At 42.6% G+C, this 19,059-nt stretch overlaps 3 protein-coding genes across 5 annotated transcripts in view; 1 reads left to right on the forward strand and 2 right to left on the reverse strand.

Annotated features, from left to right (window-relative positions):
- The window catches only part of LOC134527876 (very long chain fatty acid elongase 7-like), a 144,804-nt gene extending 131,379 nt beyond the window's left edge, over positions 1-13,425 (reverse strand). The window contains exons 1-2 of one of the 2 annotated variants that reach the window (XM_063360861.1): positions 9,275-9,319; positions 9,026-9,146 (exon numbers count right to left, since the gene is read on the reverse strand). The gene's annotated coding sequence lies outside the window, so the exon portion shown is untranslated. Of the gene's footprint in view, positions 1-9,025; positions 9,147-9,274; positions 9,320-13,407 lie in introns of those variants that run through there. The other variant, XM_063360862.1, reaches the window with a different exon arrangement.
- The window catches only part of LOC134527874 (synaptic vesicle glycoprotein 2B-like), a 164,870-nt gene that overhangs the window by 11,443 nt on the left and 134,368 nt on the right, over positions 1-19,059 (forward strand). The window lies entirely within an intron of this gene.
- On the reverse strand, positions 803-6,143 carry LOC134527875 (uncharacterized). The gene is made up of 2 exons (XM_063360860.1): positions 5,864-6,143; positions 803-5,773 (listed from the first exon to the last, which is right to left on the reverse strand). The coding sequence occupies exon 2, from the start codon at positions 4,869-4,871 to the stop codon at positions 3,393-3,395; it is 1,479 nt and encodes a 492-aa protein (XP_063216930.1). The 5' UTR covers positions 4,872-5,773; positions 5,864-6,143; the 3' UTR covers positions 803-3,392.

Here is a 19,059-nt window from a genome sequence, read left to right on the forward strand (position 1 = left end):
GGTGATCAGTCCACGATCAACTGAGTCAAAGACCCAAATAACAAAACAACGCCAACAGTTGGACACAAAGTTAGGCTGCAGCTCCTATACAATGCACAGTTAAACTGAAGGCTGGGAATAATACCTTTTCAAATGGGAAATGTGAGCTCTCGTCACATAAACTCCCGTTTCAGGATTTACTAGACTAGCTGTAACAGGGGTAAGAAAGCACTGGATCTGGTATGGACCTGATCAACGAAAAGACAATTTAGCCATTCTCTTATCAACTGCTTTGCTGGTAGGGTGTGCTTTGCACAAAACCAGATCACCTGGCCGAAAGGGATTTGCAATACGTTTCTTGTTATACTTAATAAGACTTTTATCATGAGACCGCTTCAAATTCTTGAGTGCAGCTGCCCAAACTTCTTTAACACCTTGTGGATCCTGTGGTAACAAATCATTTAGGCACCAAAGTTTTGACAAAGGGTTATTTGGAGCAAAAGTAAACATTAAATTAAATGGTGCAGATTTATGAGATTCATCGCGGGCATAATTGAAAGCCATTTGTAGCCAAACTAAATTCTTGTCCCAACTAGACTGGTCTTTCGCATGGAAAGCAATTAATGCTGAACGGAGATTACGATTGAATCTTTCTGCATGCGAAGGCGGAGGATAGTATGGAGACAAGGTAATGCGGCGTATGCCGTGGGTGAAACACATATTCTTAAATAATTTTGATGTAAACTGAGATCCGTTGTCAGAAACAATAGTAGATGGAATACCAAAATTTTGAAAAATCTGAGTTTGAAGAGCTTTGATAGTGGAAGGTGCATCAGCTTTTCGAAGTGGAATAAGCCAAACAAATTTGGAAAAGGCGTCAACACAAACTAACAACATATTATGCCCTTGCTTACTCCTTGGCAAAGGGCCAACAAAATCTATGAATAATGTCTGCATTGGCCGTTCAGCGACCTCTGAAGCCAATAATCCCAAATGGGTATTTTGAGCAGGTTTGCTAAAAGCACACAGATTACATTTCTTAACTCGTTCTGAAATTTCACTGTGCATACCTTTCCACACAAAATGTTTCCTTATAGTCTCTATAGTTTTATGAATGCCAAGGTGTCCGCCAATAGGCGAGGAATGAAAATATTCAAATACAACTGGTTTCAGAATTTTAGGTAGCACAATACGTTTCTGGTTATTTCGAATTCTTGAATACAAGATACCTTTAGATAAAAAATATGGGCCCTCGGAAACGCCGGATCTTAAACTCGTTACAATTTTCTGCAGCTCTTCATCCTCTTGCTGATGAGCCTGAATATTTTTGAAAGCTAAGGGAAAATCGGTTAAGAGTACTTTACAAGCAGCTTCATCTAGAGGTTTATCAACCTGAGTATCATTAAACATGCGTGAAAGGGTATCCGCAACTACATTCTGTGTTCCACGGATATGTTGAACTTTAAACTTTAGTGAAGAAATTCTCATAACCCAACGACCAATTTTGCCTAGTTGATGTGGGTGAGCCAAAAGCCACGATAATGCTTGGTTATCGTTTTCCAACAAAAATTCTGCATGCTCTAAATAAGGTCTGAATTTATCGATACCAAAAACAACAGCCAAACATTCTAATTCATAAATTGATGATTTCTTCTCCTGAAAAGTGAGTGTTCTGGATGCAAATGCAATAGGGTGTCTAACACCATCGAACTCTTGTGCCAAAACTGCGCCTATGGCTGAACTAGAAGCATCAGTTTGTAAAATAAAGGGTTTTGAAAAATCTGCCATGCGGAGAACAGGTGGACTCATAATATCCCGTTTCAAAGTTTCAAATGCCTTTTGTTGTTCCTCTCCCCATTCAAATTTCACATTCTTTTTTCGTAAGTGATTTAAAGGGACTGCCTTTTCCGCTAAATTAGGGATAAATTTTCCAAAGAACTGAATCATACTGATGAATCTGGCTATACCCTTGACATCACGGGGTGGTGGAAAATCTCTAATTGCTTTGGTACGTTCAGGGTCAATGGAAATGCCTCGAGAAGAAATTTTGTGACCTAGAAATGAAATTTCCTGAACTGCAAATTTAACCTTTTGGGGATTCACTGTTAAACCTGCCTTTTCCAAACGAGACAGCACTTCTTTCAGGTGTTGGTAATGTTCCTCGAAACTTTCGGAATATACCACCAGATCATCCAAATAGTTGTAAACAAACTTAAATTTGATGTCATGAAAAATCTGATCCAATAATCGTGTGAGAACCTGTGTGCCTGTCGCAAGACCGAAAGGAACACGAGTAAATTGGTATAAATTCCATGGTACGCAAAAACTAGTAATTGGTTTTGACTCCTGTTTCAAAGGAATTTGATGGTATGCTGAATTTAGATCAATGGTGGTAAAATATTTTGCTTTAGAAAACCAATAAAATGCCGAATGCAAATCAGGCAAAGGGACAGACTCAATTTCAATTTTTTGGTTAAGCTTACGAAAATCTACAACCATACATTGTTTGCCATTAGGTTTAGGGACCAAAAATGCGGGACTCGCATACTGTGAAGTAGATTGTTCAATGACCCCTTTATCCAATAATTGTTGTACTTCCTGTCTCAAAAGATTCATTTGGGGAGGTGCAAGACGGTAAGGTTGACTTTTGACATAACTTTTATCATTAAGTTTGATTTCGTATTCCAACAGTTTGGTAATCCCTAATTCTGAGGTTAGAACCTTAGGAAATTGTTCACACAAATTTTTAATAGCGATACGCTGTTGATGAGGTAAATGATCCAATGGGTCATGTTCTTTATTACTGTTGCTCTCTGTACTAATTTCTGCAAGTTTATCATGTTGCTGCTTGGTGCCCACAAAACGTATTTTAAGGTTAGGCTGAAACTTAAAAAAAAACACTCTTTTCTTGCATATCTAGGACAAGTCCAGATTTGGACATAAAATCCGCTCCTAGAATAAAATCTAAAATCACCTCTTTAGAAACCAAACATGGAAACATCCAAGTAAAATGTGCAATTTTCAACTTGATAGTCGCACGACAAATTATGGGTAACACGTCATTATATGCAGTGTAACACTTGAAATCACCTTTCTCCACAAACTTGACTAGGTTAGCTGCTTTTAACTTAGAAAACAAATCATATGAAATAATGGAACGTGTGGATCCTGAATCTACAAGAGCTTCTTCCTCAAAATTATTGAAACTTACTGGTATACGAGGAACAGGGGCAGGACTTAAACCCACAAAATTAGGAAGACCAAGACTACCAATATGATCTGGGTTTCGCTTATAAGGAATTTGGATTCCAAAGTTTCTTTGAAAATGCCAGGCAGATTTGATTTGACGAAATAGGTGAGCATATTATTGAGAATTATTGGCTTGTTTAGTTTTGCAGTGGAAGCCGCTCACTTTACTTCCCTGCTTTAAGCATTTTTTTTTGTTTTAGTTCCCTACACTCTTTTATTACATGCCCAGGCTTCTTACAAAAATGGCAGATAGGCCCATGATAAGTTTGATTCTGATTTCTTGGTGTATTATTCTGAAATCGTGAGTTTGAGGTCCTCAATACTGTATTATGGCTGGGATGCATTTCAGTACGCGGGCTAGAATAATACTTGAATTGTTTATTTCCAGAATACTGAGAAAACGACCCGTTTCTTTGATGATCCGCAAAACGGACATTTTGGGAGTGAATGCACATCCTATCCAATTCAGAAAATGTACAAGGCCTAGTTAGAAAAACTAATCTGGACCGTTCATCAGGTGTAAGCCCATCTAAAATGGTGTTAATCACCTCCTGTTCACTAACTTGCAAACGAAAAATAGCAGCCGCCTCATTTACCTCATAAACATAGGCTGCAAGATGTTCACCTGGCTTTTGTAATCTGTTGTAATTATTCAACTGTAGTTGGGTCAGTAGCCTAGATGGGATGAAGAAACTAAGTATGTCTTCATGATACTGATCAAACGAAAACATTTGTGTAATGGCCAACTGTGTCCTTTCAGCCAACGGACCAAGCGTAAAAGGGTATATAACCTCTAAAATCTGAGATTCATGTATACTATTACTTTGTCTCAGTTTGACGATAAGCTTGAGAAAATTCAAAAAGGTAGGAATGTGCAGACCATCAGTGGTCGGAAAATCCTTTAACATTTTTTCTAGCGGGTGAGTCAATTTACCAAAAACATTGGGCAATGAAGTGTTATGTGTTGTCACTGGGTGTGGTACACATGATGCATTACTAAACGTGACACGAGAATTTGAACTCGTGGGCGGTGTCACCGTGGTGTAGGTTAGGTTAGGTAGACCAACCACAGGAGGATCGGAATTCACATGAGAAGGACCTGGAATAGGTGCAGTAGTAGGATGCTGCTTAGAGGCAGAGGGCAATGCTAGCCCAGCAAGACGGTCACAGACTTGTGTCATGGATGACACAGGATTCAGGTCTCTTAAAAGGGAAAAATCTAATTCTGATTTACTGACAAGTTCAAGTAGTTTCTTAACTTCTGCAAAAACATTTTTTAATGAGGCAACCTGGACCTCAGACAAAACAAGAGAATGTAACTCTAACAGGGATTGAACGCGTCGTTCCAAATGTCTCAACCTATTTCTCACTCTAGGCAAAGTAAGCGCAAAATTCTCATCGTCAACAAGATTTGTCACTAACTCTTGTAACACAAGGATTTTACTTGAGACCAAATTAAATTCCTCATTAGGGTCAATGTCCTTTAAATTATCACTAACAACAGAAACATTATTCTGAAGGGCAGTGCGCAGAGATTTACGCAAAACGGCAGTTGTGGTGTTTTCACATGGTAGACCACGTGAAAGACACTCAAAAGTAAGTTCATCTTTTAACAAGAACTCAGGCACAATAGTAGACGTCATGATAAACAAATAACTTACAAAACTTATACCAAGACCAAATTAACAAAACAAACTATTGCTATCTCCAAGCCATGCAAAACTCTGAGGCAGGGACACATGCAAGGAAAATAAAATATCCTACACATGCACAAGAAACACAACAAAGCAACATGCCAGAACCACCAGCTCTGCTACCATCTTTTTGAGGCGTTAATTTACTCTTGGTTCGGTTTACCAAACCTCACCAAGGCAAATCACGACGGAAGACTCCAGGACCTTAGGCTCAATGGCACGGCACTTTGTTGTATTAAATAAATAATGAGTAGAGAGGAAATATGCCGACTGGGAAAACTACCGAACAAAAGTAGATAACCTGTTAAGAATTTATATAAATAAGAAATTAAATAAAAACGTTAGGTAATTGCAACATAAAATACACACTGATATCGGGTCAGCCATAACAAAACATATTTATTTAAACAAGATAATAAAAGAGTATTAGTTGAGTATTCGTACAGTCAAAACAAAAATGGGGCCCCAAAATAATTACTTAGTTACATTTTCAAAATAATTATTACTTAGTTACATTTTCAAAATAATTAACGTAAATTTAAGATACAGAAAGTATTAAAATATTATCATTAAAATATTGCTCATTAATTAAATGTTGATTTCGATGCCAAAGGGGTAGTTTGATGAAATAGTCGATGAAATTGCAAGAAGATACGCGTGGCCGAAACAGGTTAACTACCCATGCTGCATGCTTAGGATTTAGTCGTCGAAAACTTTCCTGGGATTTTTGTTGGCGGCTCCCATCGCCGTAGAACCACGGGACAAGCCCTGGGGTGCCCAGATGTTATGGGCAAAGCTTATGGATCACGCCTCAGGCATGGGGCAGCGAGAGGTCGCCAACACCCGGACCGCTAAACAAGTTTTTAACAACAAAAAAAATAAAACTATCCCATAAATAATTATAAAACAATGATTCCCGGGGAAAAGGCGGTAAAACTCACCTTATGCAGTAGTAAATACACAACTTTCGACATGGATGTCGATGGATACGTGACGAGCACAAAAATGTTGAAGTCTACATCATGGCTGACAAAAACAGAAAGGAAAGTACTACCTTTTCCTTTTCAATAGGAAGATGACCACAGATATGACAATACGTAGAGATGAGAAACTTAAAATGTTACACTTTCCTGCACTTAAGTGCAATAGCTCAATAATTAATCTTAACCACAATATTAATATAAACAAAAGGAAAAATTAATTTATGATGTTTAAAGTCTTTTGAAGTCCATATGTTTTTCTTTTAAATCCACAAAGCTTAACAAAGACATAAATATATTTTAACAAAAAAAAAAAAAACATTTTTATACAAAAACAAATATTTCTTACAAATTGATACTTAACATAATAATAATTTCATTATACTTCAAATAATCAAAAGTTAAAAACAATTAGGTATTGCAAAGCGATTTAAATAAAAAAAAGTAGCCTCCCAGTTTGCATTTAATTAAACAACATATATAAGCAATAATGGGTGCATGCCCACACAACAAGTGCACAACGGCACACTTGTTCAACAAATGAGAAGTTGGCACTGCAGAATACACATATATTGAAAAATGTCTGGAGAAACGATGCGCACATTCATTAACTAATCAAGTGTCTCTTATGATTGGGTTCGAGAATCTCATACACTGATTTAACATATAATTAGGGTTCACATAATTTTTTTTTACCTCGGCTGGATAAAATAACTTAAGTGGGTAGAGCTCTGATGCTCTCTCTCCCAGATTACTAGGTAATTACAGTTGCCTGTTAAAATAGTGTGTCTAATTGGGTTCACACAGTTAATTGAACAATATTTCAGTTTATCAATGTTTATCTTGGAATTAGGCCTCAGAATAACCAAGTGTAGATGTGATATGTGTTTTATACAAACGAAATGGAGTAACAGACTCAGTCATTTCTTACTGACGTATTTTACACTCCTACTAACTTTATCCTTCTGGACAAATCCCTTATAATATTCACTGACGTCCTAACAATACATTTATACCATCCTTTGGTGCGGATTCCTATTTATGCTAGCTATTTATCAGGATAATATTCTGGCGACGTCTTGTATGTGATCATCCATTAGTAGGCCATTACATTCTTTTATAAACCTTCTTAATTTAAGACATCTTATCATTGTGTGCCACATTTAAAATACAGCTCCTGATTGGCCGAGAACTAAAGATAGTTACATTATTTTTAATCAAACACCAATTCCGCGCGCAACAATAGCGCGGAACTCAAAATCTCACATTAAATTTGAATTAATACATATAGGAATAACATTTTACATTAATAAAAACGGTGTAAAATTAACTGTTTACCGTTTAAATGTCAATTGCTCCTAGAGGGGTCCTTGCAATTGTTCGTCTTAAATTTCGTTTTTGGTCATTAAGTTTCAATTACGTAGATATACACATTAAATACAAATATTTTTCAAATAATTTAAACATATACATAGAACGAATAAATATAAATTAACATAAATAATTACTTAATCGGGGCTGAAATACACCAAGTTGCAGTACAGATTATTGTCACCCTTGGCAATCATATTGAACTGAAACCTTTGACTTGTTCAAAACAGTGCGTTCTGATTGGCACTTTCCTTTCTCTGTCGCACGATACACAAAACAAAAAATACCTTGCCGCCTTGCGACGCGCGCATAATATGACACAATAATACAACTTTGGCACAACTTTTCTTTTTATCGTCTTTTTGTCCGTTACTGTACCTACTGAATTCGCGCACTTTTTTATCATTTCGCCTCGGGTCGTCGTCGCTAGCAGACCTGCGCGGTGATGGTCCACGGTTTTCCTGCGCTAAATCTTCGTATATGCAGCTGCATCTCTCTGAAGGTGTCTTCTACCGTGAGACGCTCCTGCTGTGAGGGACGTGGGAGGGCTTACTTACGGTAAGTATAAATCACACATGGATGCAGCGGGTGGATGTAAATGTTAATCAACAATATGACGTTCTCCGGGTCACGTCATGGCAGTGGATTGGCGTCCACCTGCAGTGATGACAGCATCCTCGACTGCGGCTCCTCCTAGTTGCAGCAGACGAGGCGTCAGGATGGTGCCTGTCCTCAAAGTGGCCAACAATCCTGGCCTGGTTCACCTCCCGTCGGCGGGGCCTAGCGTGTGGCGACGACGCAGTACCAGACATCACGGCTCCTGGCTCTGCGGCGATCATCTGCAGCGGCTGGCTGCAACTGCATCTTTGCCCTACCTCACGACTACGTGCGAGGCGGTGGTGGGGGTCTGCGGTGCTGCTCGTATCGGCAGTATCACCACTTCCTACAAGGAAGCACTCGTCGGTTCCCGTCACTGATAGGTACACTATCGTTGCGAACCATACTGTGTCTAGCTTAACTCGGTGTAACCTTCGCACCTGACTTAACTTATAGGCGTCCGGGCTGTAGTCACTAATTTATTCACTATGTGCGTACTTGTACCATTGCAAATACAAGTGTCTACAGGCAATTAATATTTTGCTCTTGCTGTAGTGTAATTGAGTGCCAACAATTTAATTACCTAGCTCTAATCAATAAGAAAATCAAATCCTTAACTGATTAAACATAAACAAATCAGATAATAATTAATTAACATTATTTAATTTACAATTCTCAATTACCCTCTATTTAAATTGCATAGCAATATATGGTTATTAACAACAAAAGAAAACAAATATTAATATTTTGAAGCCAGTAGGAGACAAGCCCAGTCGACTACAGCTAAAATAGACAAAAGTAGCAGGGGGGTGGGGGTTTACATTGAAACCATCAACAGCGGGAAACTGGTTTGCAAGGCAAAAATGTAAAACTTTAGAAAATGCCATTACAATTTTATTCATAATAAGATTGCCTCTAGGGCAAAAATGCCCCATGACATAAAAAATTGTTTATACAGCAGTTTATAATTCTCATTAGGGCAAATCATAATGCGCTCCCTCGGTACGCCGAAAACAAATACAATCATACACACAAATACAACAAAGTAAGCAGGAGTAAAGCGGAAATGGTGGCAAAGCGCTCTAAAGTGGCAGAAAAGGTAATATGGTCCGCTAGGCAAAAAAAATCTGAAGGCAAAATCAAAAAACAACTTACAATGCGGCTTGACAAGAAGAGTTTAATGCCATCGTGGCATGCCCATATACAGCCGCAGAGATGTTACAAACATGCTACAGGCAGTACTCGGCATGAGCAAGACAAACCCAAACCAAATGACCTGAAATGTCCAAAAATAGGTGGCGATTAAATTTAACAGGGCAACAAGAAAAATTGAAGGTGCGACCACAATGGGCACGCAAGAAAATACCTAAATAAAGACGTTAAGTTTCACAGCCGAGTACATACCGAGACGCAGAGCCACCGCCGCAGTGACAGCCTTCGAGTCCAGAGACCGAACGACTGCCAATAGTACGCTAGGGGCCAGGCTTATATAGGCTGGGAAAACACTCCGACAGAGAGAGCTGGTGAGGCGGCGGGGAAAGAGCAAGAGGGGGTAGGAAGGGGAAGTTGGAGAGGGAGGTCGGAGCTGGAAGGGAAAGGGAGGAGAGAGGAGGGGAAAGGAGGGGAAGGAATGCTGTACAGTGCCGACGAACGATGAAGGAGGAAGCAACTGCTTCAACCTCCCTCCTCAAAGTGTCCCTGCCCTGAGAGCCAGAAGATCAACACAATGAAGAATGTTCATAACATTGAAATCGGAGACTGGTGACAGCATCGAACAGCAAGCTTCAGTATCGCCGCTACGATCAACAAGATGGCTTCGAACGTAGTCAGATGCTACACAGATCGAAGGATACTGAAGAACAAGTCTTCAGAACAGCAGTAGACGACAGCCAGCGGCTGATGCGGTGGAAGAGGTCCAGAGATGAAGTCGTTGATCAGCCCAGAACAAGGGCTCGGAGCAAGGCGGCCCCGCGAGTCACAACCACCCAGGTATGGGAGGGGACTCCAGCAGGGAGCAGCTAGTCGCAGTGCCTTAGCAGGCTGTCGAAGGGGTAAGCTACGATGTCCAAGACCCGCCAAGCAAGGGCTAGGGGCAGTCATGGACTCACGGTGGTGCGAGGGGCACTCAGCCGGAGTCAACACGGCCGCTCTCGAAGACCCAGAAGCATCGAGCCTCCATGCAAACAGAAAGCCGGCAGGCAAGCTCATGGTAGCACTATGAGCTCTCATAGGCAGGTATCACCAGTAGGGTGGAGGTGACGAACGAAAATATCCACAGAGACGTCTCTCGGCGAGGTGATGCTGAAGATCGCTGGTGGAAATCGGGCACAGCAAGCAATGATAACAGGGAAAAAGGATGGCGCTAAGCTAAAAAAAAAAAGGAGCCACAACACTGCGCACAAACCCAACAAAACACAAGCTCAAAACACAGGTTTATAGGAACACAAACACTTAACAACAGGCCAATATGCTAATCTTATTTGAAAGGTTCAATAAAAAAAGATATACTGCAAAAAAGCTTACAACAAACCCATAAAAATTTATTTAACGAAATGTTTCACCTGGGTTACATGAACCTTTGGGAATTTTAACTTGCGCCTACAGCACCTTAACAAAAGTGTGTTGACACCCAATAACATGTCTACACAATAACGTCCCTCATAAGGAGGAAGTGATTTCACATTTAACTGATCAGCCAACTTAGGCAATTAAAACACCCTGCATAAGACTAAATCCCCAATCTTAAAACCATGAGGAGCTCTAGTGTTATTATAATTGTCAGAAATGGCCTTATGGGCCTTATTAATATTACAGGAAACCATGTCGAGTACATGTTCCGATGCTTGGGCATCCAGGCTGGTGTCGAGTGGTGGCAAACCCCACTCGTTTAGTAAAGGAACAGTAAGCTCACGGCCAAGGAATGGAATCGAGGGTGGAAAACCGGTAGCATAATGAAGAGCAGAATTAAGTCCGACATTGATATATTCAATGTCTGAATCCCGAAGAGTCTGATCAGACTGATAGAAAGAAATCAGGATGCTTTTGAGAACCTTATTTTGCCGCTCTAACCATGTTGCCCGGCGGAAAATATGCTGAACTATAGATAGGTTTATTGGCCCATTCAAAGAGAAAATTCTTATAGATAGTAGACTGAAAATACGGGTCATTGTCGTAAACAATCATACATGGATAACTAAACAACATGAAAACCTGTTCCTTAAACACTCTGACAATTGTAGCAGCCTTCATGTTTCTAAGAGGTAATAAAATTACAAATTTTGTAAAAATATCCAAAACAACAAGCAAACATACATTACCCTTCTTAGAATATGTAAGAGGACCAAAAATATCAATATGTAAGACATGCCTGGGGGCTACAGGAGGATCAGCAGCATACAGACCCACCTTAGTATTATGAGGCGGCTTGGAAATCTGGTAATCAAGACAAGATCGAACAAACATCCGAACATCAGCATGAAGCAGGCCAAAACCGATGCGCTGAAATTCTGCGAAAAGTTTTATCTATTCCTAGATGACCACCTAAGAGAGATGCATGAAAATAGGTTAACACTACAGGCCTCAAGACAGCTGGAACAACAGCCTTTCGGGCTCTGCCAGAAGTTCCTGTAAAATACAACATACCAGTCTCCTCAACATAGGGGACGGCCTTCTTATCATGAAAATCCCTAAGTACCTCCTGACAGAGGGGATCCTGAGTCTGACATTCCTTGATATTTAAGTATGATTCAGGAAACAATTTAAAAGCAGTAATAAATTTAGTAGATTCAGAAGAGCGGGGTTCCAAGGGCTCAAATTCATCGGTGCAAAACATGTGTGAAAGAGAGTCAGCAATAACATTTTCTTTACCTTGAATATGATGAATGATAAACTGAAATTGTGATAAGCTCAAAATCCAACGACCCAGCTTACCCAGCTTTTAAGCTGATTAAAGAGCCAACTAAGGGCTCGGTTATCGGTAAATAAGTCAAACTCCCGAGCATCGAGATAACTTTCAAATTTATCTAGGCCGAATAGGTAAGCCAAGGACTACTTCTCATAGACACCTAATCGCTGCTCAGACTCCGATAGCAAGCAACTAGCATAGGCAATGGGCCTAATACGGCCTTCCTCTAGGTGTCCTTGGACGGCTCCAAGCGCAATGTGCGAGGTATCAACCTGAATGGCAAACCGTTTACTAAAATTGGGTAGAATGAGAACTGGGGGTGAAGCCATACAAGACATGTCTCACTAATAGCCGAGCATGTAGCACAAGTATCAACTAAGGCCGAAATAGAACGCTCGTGAATACACACGGGCAGAAAATTCAGAAAAACAGAGCTAGAGGCTTTTCTATAGAACCGGCTGAAACGACCTCTTTTCTGTCCTGTCAATGGCCATTTTCCCGGACAATTACTTCGGTAATGACCCTTAAAAGAAAAACATCTACGAGCAGTAACATCAATGCATGCCTGGTCACAGTCCTCAGTCACATGTCCAAACACACAACAATTTGCGCAACGAACACGAGTATATGTGAGAACACCCTGTAATTGATGCGCGGAACTGACAACAGCGCCCACAGTCAAACGCCTATGCTGCTGCATAATCTCAAGAGGCGGGGAGGACTGACGGCCGCCGGAAGGAATTACACTAGCCGCACCACCCAAACGCCCACGCTGTGTAGTCTGAAGAGGCGGGGCGGACTGATGGCCACCAGAAGGAATTACACTAGCTGCGCCGCCCGCGGGGATGCGCGGACGCGAGCCGCTGTCGAACCTGCGTGATGGCGAACACCGCACATGTGAGCTGTCATGAAAGCATGGCGAAGAAGAATGCTGAAAACTATTATCCCCATACATGCGTAAAACACTAGAGTCAGCATCGTGTGCGTCACTGCCACGAAAGTCTGAGGTAACCTTTAAGCTGTGAAATCCCCTGTCACGAACACGTGACACGGACACAGATCTGGGGGGAGGCTAGAACTCAGCCTCGTATTTTGACACCGCTAATAACCGGGGCTCTACCTCACTGCCCCAAGCACGCAAGGCATCATAGGTAGTAGGTGGAGCTTACATACCACAGTGGGTAAGCACATGAGGCGCAAAGTTGCCTAAAATAAGCTGTACTAACTCAGGCTCAGCGATGACAATCTCCAAAACATCGGCATAGGTGACAACCTCATCAATATAATGAGTGACTGACTCATTATGATGCCGAAACCTGAAAATCACATCGCGCTTACACGCGTCCATGACACGCGGCGGACACACAGCACGAAGTACCGACATCTTAAATGTATGGAAATCTACCTTCTGTACAATAGCCTCTGTTAATCTAGACACATACACGCCAGTACACTTACTAAGCAGAGCCTTCATAAAGGCGCCAGCTGACACCAGATTCAATTTAGCAAGGCGCTCAGCCTGTAAAAAAAAATCTAAAATAGATCTGGGCTCACCACCGCTTAACACAGGAAGGGATTTAAGAACAGAGAAGAACAATTTTTGGGAAAAGGAATTATCAGGAGCCGGACTTACTTCCAGTGTGGCCTGCGCCGACGGAACACCAGACGAGACGTCACTGACCTCGCGTATGAACTGAACGAGCTGGGCGCGCATGTCAGCCACGGTATCATTCGCCGCGGCGGGAAGGAAGCTGGTTCTCCTCAAGATAACGAATCAGCTCGTCGCAGTGAAGCCGGTAAATCCAACTGACTCCCGGGCCGCTCATGGTCATGAAAAATACAAACAAAAACCACAGCAAAGCCACTGCCGGAGCAGAGTAGCGTAGAAGTTGAAGCCGGTAGGAGACATGTCCAGTCGACTACAGCTAACATAGTCAAAAGAAGCGGGGGGAGGGGGGCGGGGATTTTACATTAACACCCAATGACAGTGTGAAGCTGGTTTGCAAAACAAAAATGTAAAACTTTAGAAAATACCATTACAATTTTATTCATAATAAGATTGCCTCTAGAGCAAAAATGCCACATGACATAAAAAATGGTTTATACAGCAATTTATAATTCTCATTAGGGCAAATCATAATGCGCTCCCGTGGGGCGCCAAAAACAAATACAATCATACACACAAATACAAGAAAAGTAAGCAGGAGTAAAGCGGAAATTGTGTAAAAGCGCTCTAAAGTAGCAGAAAAGGTAATATGGGCTGCTAGGCAAAAAAATCTGAAGGCAAAATCAAAAGACAATTTACAATGTGGCTTGACAAGAAGTGTTTAATGCCATAGTGGCATGCCCACTTACAGCCGCAGAGACGTTACAAACATGCTACAGGCAGTACTCGGTGTGAGCAAGACAAATCCAAACCAAATGACCTGAAATGTCCAAACATAGGTGGCGATTACATTTAACAGGGCAACAAGAAAAAATGAAGGCGCGGCCACAACGCACAAGCAAGAACAATACCTAAATACAGACGTTAAGTTTCACAGCCGAGTACATACCGAAGACGCAGAGCCACCGCCGCAGTGACAGCCTTCGAGTCCAAAGACCGAACGACTGCCAAGAGTCCGCCGGCCGCCGGTTTTTCATCACTGGGGCACAGCCCCTCAGCGCGGGGGAGGTACAAGCCCGGCAGGGCTCTTGTCCTCCCAATTTGTCTTCTTTATTTAGATAGGAGGAATGAGAGGGATAGCCCCTCCCCTCCCCCCTCGTCTTTCAGTTGTGGTTCAGGGTAGCTTGCGCATTCCCAGCTGATGTATTGTCAGGGGAAAAATGTTTCCACCTTTCCCCCAGCTGTCCTTATGATTTTCTACCCCCCTCTGCCCACTGAGGATGAGGTCGAACGCAGGTTTACCCCTCCCCCCCCCCTGCGCATTTGCTTTAAGACGGTGGGAAATTTTGAATAGTCGTGGGTCTTAATTTATTTATTGGGTGATTTTAAACATTAAGCCGAAAGTGTTATTTGCAAGCTAGTCGGTGATCGGGGAATGCGTCCTGGTCTCCAAAAATATAATGCAATGATTAGGTAATTTAATTAATTAATTAATGCATTAATTAATTAGTGTTGGCTTTAAATTGATGTTAAGGCATTTCTGTGACGAAGTCGGTGCTTCGTTCGTTGTGGAAGGAAATTGGCTCTGGCCAATTATTTGCACAGTTTTTCTCTGCTTAGATTTTGATTATTAAACTTTGTGCGGATTTTGAATAATATGAATTTTAATTTTATTATCTGTTTATGTATGAATTTATTTGTTAATTTATATGTTGGTACGAGAAAATACCGCGTGTATTGTGTTGAAAAAACTGGCTAATAGTGTCGAAGTCGGTGCTTCGCTCTGATTGGCTGTGTCTCTTTGGCTCTGGCCAATCGCAGCACATTCCGCACTGCGGACTGTCCGCGGAGTTTACTGTGTGTTGAGACGCAGTGCTGGATTTCCCGTGGCGTGGGAGATGGTATTGGCGGTACTGTTAGGTATTTTCCGGCCTCACTCGCAGCCCGTGAAGGTCGTCAGGGCCTGAACGAGCAGGAGGGTTTTCATGGATGGGTCGGTGACTGTATTGGCGAGGAGCATGTATGGTTCGAGGTGTGACATGAAGGAGGCAAAGTTGGTTTCGCGGAGGAATTTTAGTAGGTCCTGAAGGTCGGAAAGTGCAGACGGGATGCCAGTACAGTCGCCACGAGAGGATGGTCCTGTGGGGGGGCGGGGAGTGGAGGGGCGGGCTGAGGAGTCGCCTGTTAGTGTGCTATTGCTGGCCGCCTGTGCAAAAGAAAATGTGGGCCGAAATGGTTTTGCAGGTGGAGCTGACGTGAGGAACGGAAAGCTGGCTGACGTGACCTGAGGGATATTTTGCTTAAGTTTTTCAGCTCGTGCGGTTGCGAGATCCTGTCTGGCCTGGACTTGCTGGAGATATACCGGGCAAAGTTTGGAATTTCCCTCGTGAATTCCTTTCCCCTTGCAATTTGCACAGTTGGGGTTTTTGTCGACATTTGGACAGGCGGCGTGGGTGTGAGGCCCGGCGCAGTGTTGACATCGTGTTGCCAGGCGGCAGAAGTTTTTAGTGTGCGAAAATTGCCAGCAGTTTTTGCACTGAGTGACGTCAGTTGCTCGTTTTCTGTATTGTGTAATGACGACTTTCGTCATGTTGATGATTGATAGTTTCGTGAGAGGCGGCAGTGTGTCGTTCTTACTCGCTGTTACACAGAATCGGGGCAGGGGCTCCTCCCAGGAGTGCGTTGGGTCAACAGGGTCAGTGACTCGAGCCTTGAACTGGTAGACATCGAGGACTGAGTACCCGCGCGCCTCGAGGTCCTCTTTGATGGCGGCTGTGGGAGTTTGTTTAGGCATCTTGATAACCACCTTTTGTGGCAGCTCTGAGGCCGTGCTGAAAGTGTAGTACGGCACAGGGGCAGAGTCGAGATACTGCTTGACCAGTTGGTATGCCTGCTCGTGCTCGCACGCGATCTGAAGCCCCTCCCGCACAAGGGCTAGTTGTGCGCCGCCAGGGGCCAAAGCTCGCACGCGAGTGACGAGCTAATTGTAGAGGCTAGCGTCAGGAACAACCAGCCTCAGAGCGTGTTTATTCACTTTTCTGGCGCGCGGGTTGGCAGGTTGTGCTGCAGTGCCCTGTGTGCCAGGGGGGCATTGTGACGTCATGTCCTGTGCGGACGCTACAGCTGTCGTGGGCTCGCGCGTGTTCTGATTGGTTGTGTGTGTGGATTCAGGAGCTGACCCTGCCGAGGGGGTGGAGGGGGGGAGGGCCGCTGTGTCAGCGAGCGGCTCGTAGCGGTTCGAAACCGCTATTGGCTGAGGCGTGGTCACCTGCGGGATTTTTCGCTGACGTTTGTGTTGCTGTTGCCATTCAGTAGTTGTCTCGGGGTGCTCCCTTTCCATCTTTGCTTTATCACGCAAGAATGCCGCGTACAAATCCGCTGGGACAGTGAAGGAGTTAACGGAGCACCTGGAGGCAACAGATTCACAGTCTGAATCGGGATAGGTTGCTGTGTCCATGTTTGTTTCTGTGCTGTCCTGGGAGGAGGCGAGTAGAGTCAGAGTTCCGTGCCGAACTGGCTGAGAGCTGCCGCCAGGATAGACTGCACCGGGTGTTTGTTTGATTGGCATGGACCTGGCTGGGAGTCCCCGCTCATTCATTCTACCAACCCCCCTCAGGGCCGGCCCTAAGGCCCGGTCGCGGGAGGGGCAGGAAGCCACGGGTGTGTCCTGTGTTCGGTGTTCTTTAGGGGTGGTCTGATTCAAGTGTTGTAAATCTATTCCGGTGAAAGAGGACTCGCCGCTGACCCAAACGGGCTAGGAATTATTCCCGACGAAATGTGACCGGGCCCACTTGACGGACATGCTAGGCTCGAGGTGGCCGTTCGGGATTTATAACCTCCCTCAGGCCGGCTGTCACTCTTGTGTCCGCGAGCTAAAGAATCGAAGCGATGCGCAGAGAGGAGGCAGGGCCGCACTCCGACGATGCCCACGACTCGGTAGCCAGACTGGAAGTGTTTTTTTTTTTGTTTTTTTTCCTAACCTAAGTTAAAACTAAGTGTGTAAGGGAGGGGTCTAGGTAGGGAAGACTCTAAGTGCGTCTCAGGGCAAGTGACTGCCAAGAGTACGCTAGGGGCCGGGCTTATGTAGGCTGGGAAAACACTCTGACAGAGAGCGTTGGTGAGGCGGCGAGGAAAGAGCAAGAGGGTGGTAGGAAGGGGAAGTTGGAGAGGGAGGTCGGAGTTGGAAGGGGAAGGGAGGAGGTAGGAGGGGAATGAGGAGAAGGAATGCTGTAACGATGAAGGAGGAATCAACAGCTTCAATTTTACTATTAACATGTCACATTATTTGTTTACATTTTTTCAGAATGCATCATAGTGCATTGAATTGTTCATGTTTTCTTTTTAATTACATTTCATACCTTTTACATATCACATAATCAATATGTCATTATATTTTTACATCATGCTTTTATTAGCAGACAATACTGTGTAAGAAATGGTTGCTTGTTTATTTTTTACAACTTCTTTTATTTCCATTATGCTGCGATTTACTGAATCGTACAGCTGGGAAGTCTTATCTTCTTTTCTCATCTTAACATTGTCTTGTGTGGTCCAACTCGCAACGGGCTCGCTGTGTTAACTAATGCGCTCATATTTCATTTCATCCTTGTTACTTTTATCAGTAACTTGAGTCTTGTCAACACTCGAGGCTCCTAGCTTCTGCATGTATAAAAATTCTCTTCAACAAGCTGTTTCAAAACATGCTGGTTCAGGATAGCTTTTGATGCTTGAAATCATATGTTCAATTTTTTTTTCTAAGTAGAATTTTCTTGGTTTTAAATCTCTATAATTCCAGTTCGACAAGATTGCTTGTGGACACTTGCTTGTCGGAGTGCATTCATTTCTCGCGACAAAGGGCTTAGATACTGTGTTTTTCAGGTTCAATGTCTTCGCTAATCTTCTCATTTGTCGGCGAATATAATACAAACAATTACACAAATGCGAGTGATTAGTGCAGTGGAATTACACAATTGCAGATCATTCTCATTCGTAATCAATCCCAGACATGACAATAAAATATTAAATTTTACCATCAATTTTTCTTCTCTTTACTCAGTGTTTACACCAAAAGTAAAATATTTATTTTCAATAAAATAAAATCTTGTCATTTTCTTCATATACTTTTGAAGTGCTTCGCAATTGGTTTAACCAGCAACATAAAAAATTCAAGGTAACCTTTACAATTTTGCTTGTAGTTGCAAAAGTGCTATGTGCTTCTAGAGATGCTTTCCATGCCAGTGCTTACACATGTATACACAGCAGGATGGGTTCATACCACATAGGTTCATCGACTACACATAAGCTCAACTTTTCTTCTCGTTACTCAGTACTAGGTATTCACAGCTTCATATAAATAGGCGCGTCTAATTTCCATATTTAGGTATTAGTGATATTGAGTTCATACTCATACGAAGAATCATGCAAGCCAACTGATAACATAAATACATTATACACATAATACAGTAATAGCTTCTCAGGCTACAATATCTTCTGTATAGGTGGCATGTCTCTTTACCTTTAATACAGGAAACAAGCGGGAATCACACTTCCGCATAACAACAGGGTAATTTTCAGTGGCTGAATTACGCCTCACATGGCATATTAAATCACACAATCAGATTATAATACACTTAACCTTCAGTACAGTCAGATCCTTGGTCTGACCTTCACACTTAGACT

Source organism: Bacillus rossius, chromosome 1 (genome assembly GCF_032445375.1).
Source record: "Bacillus rossius redtenbacheri isolate Brsri chromosome 1, Brsri_v3, whole genome shotgun sequence".
In the NCBI taxonomy this organism is placed as follows: domain Eukaryota; kingdom Metazoa; phylum Arthropoda; class Insecta; order Phasmatodea; family Bacillidae; genus Bacillus; species Bacillus rossius.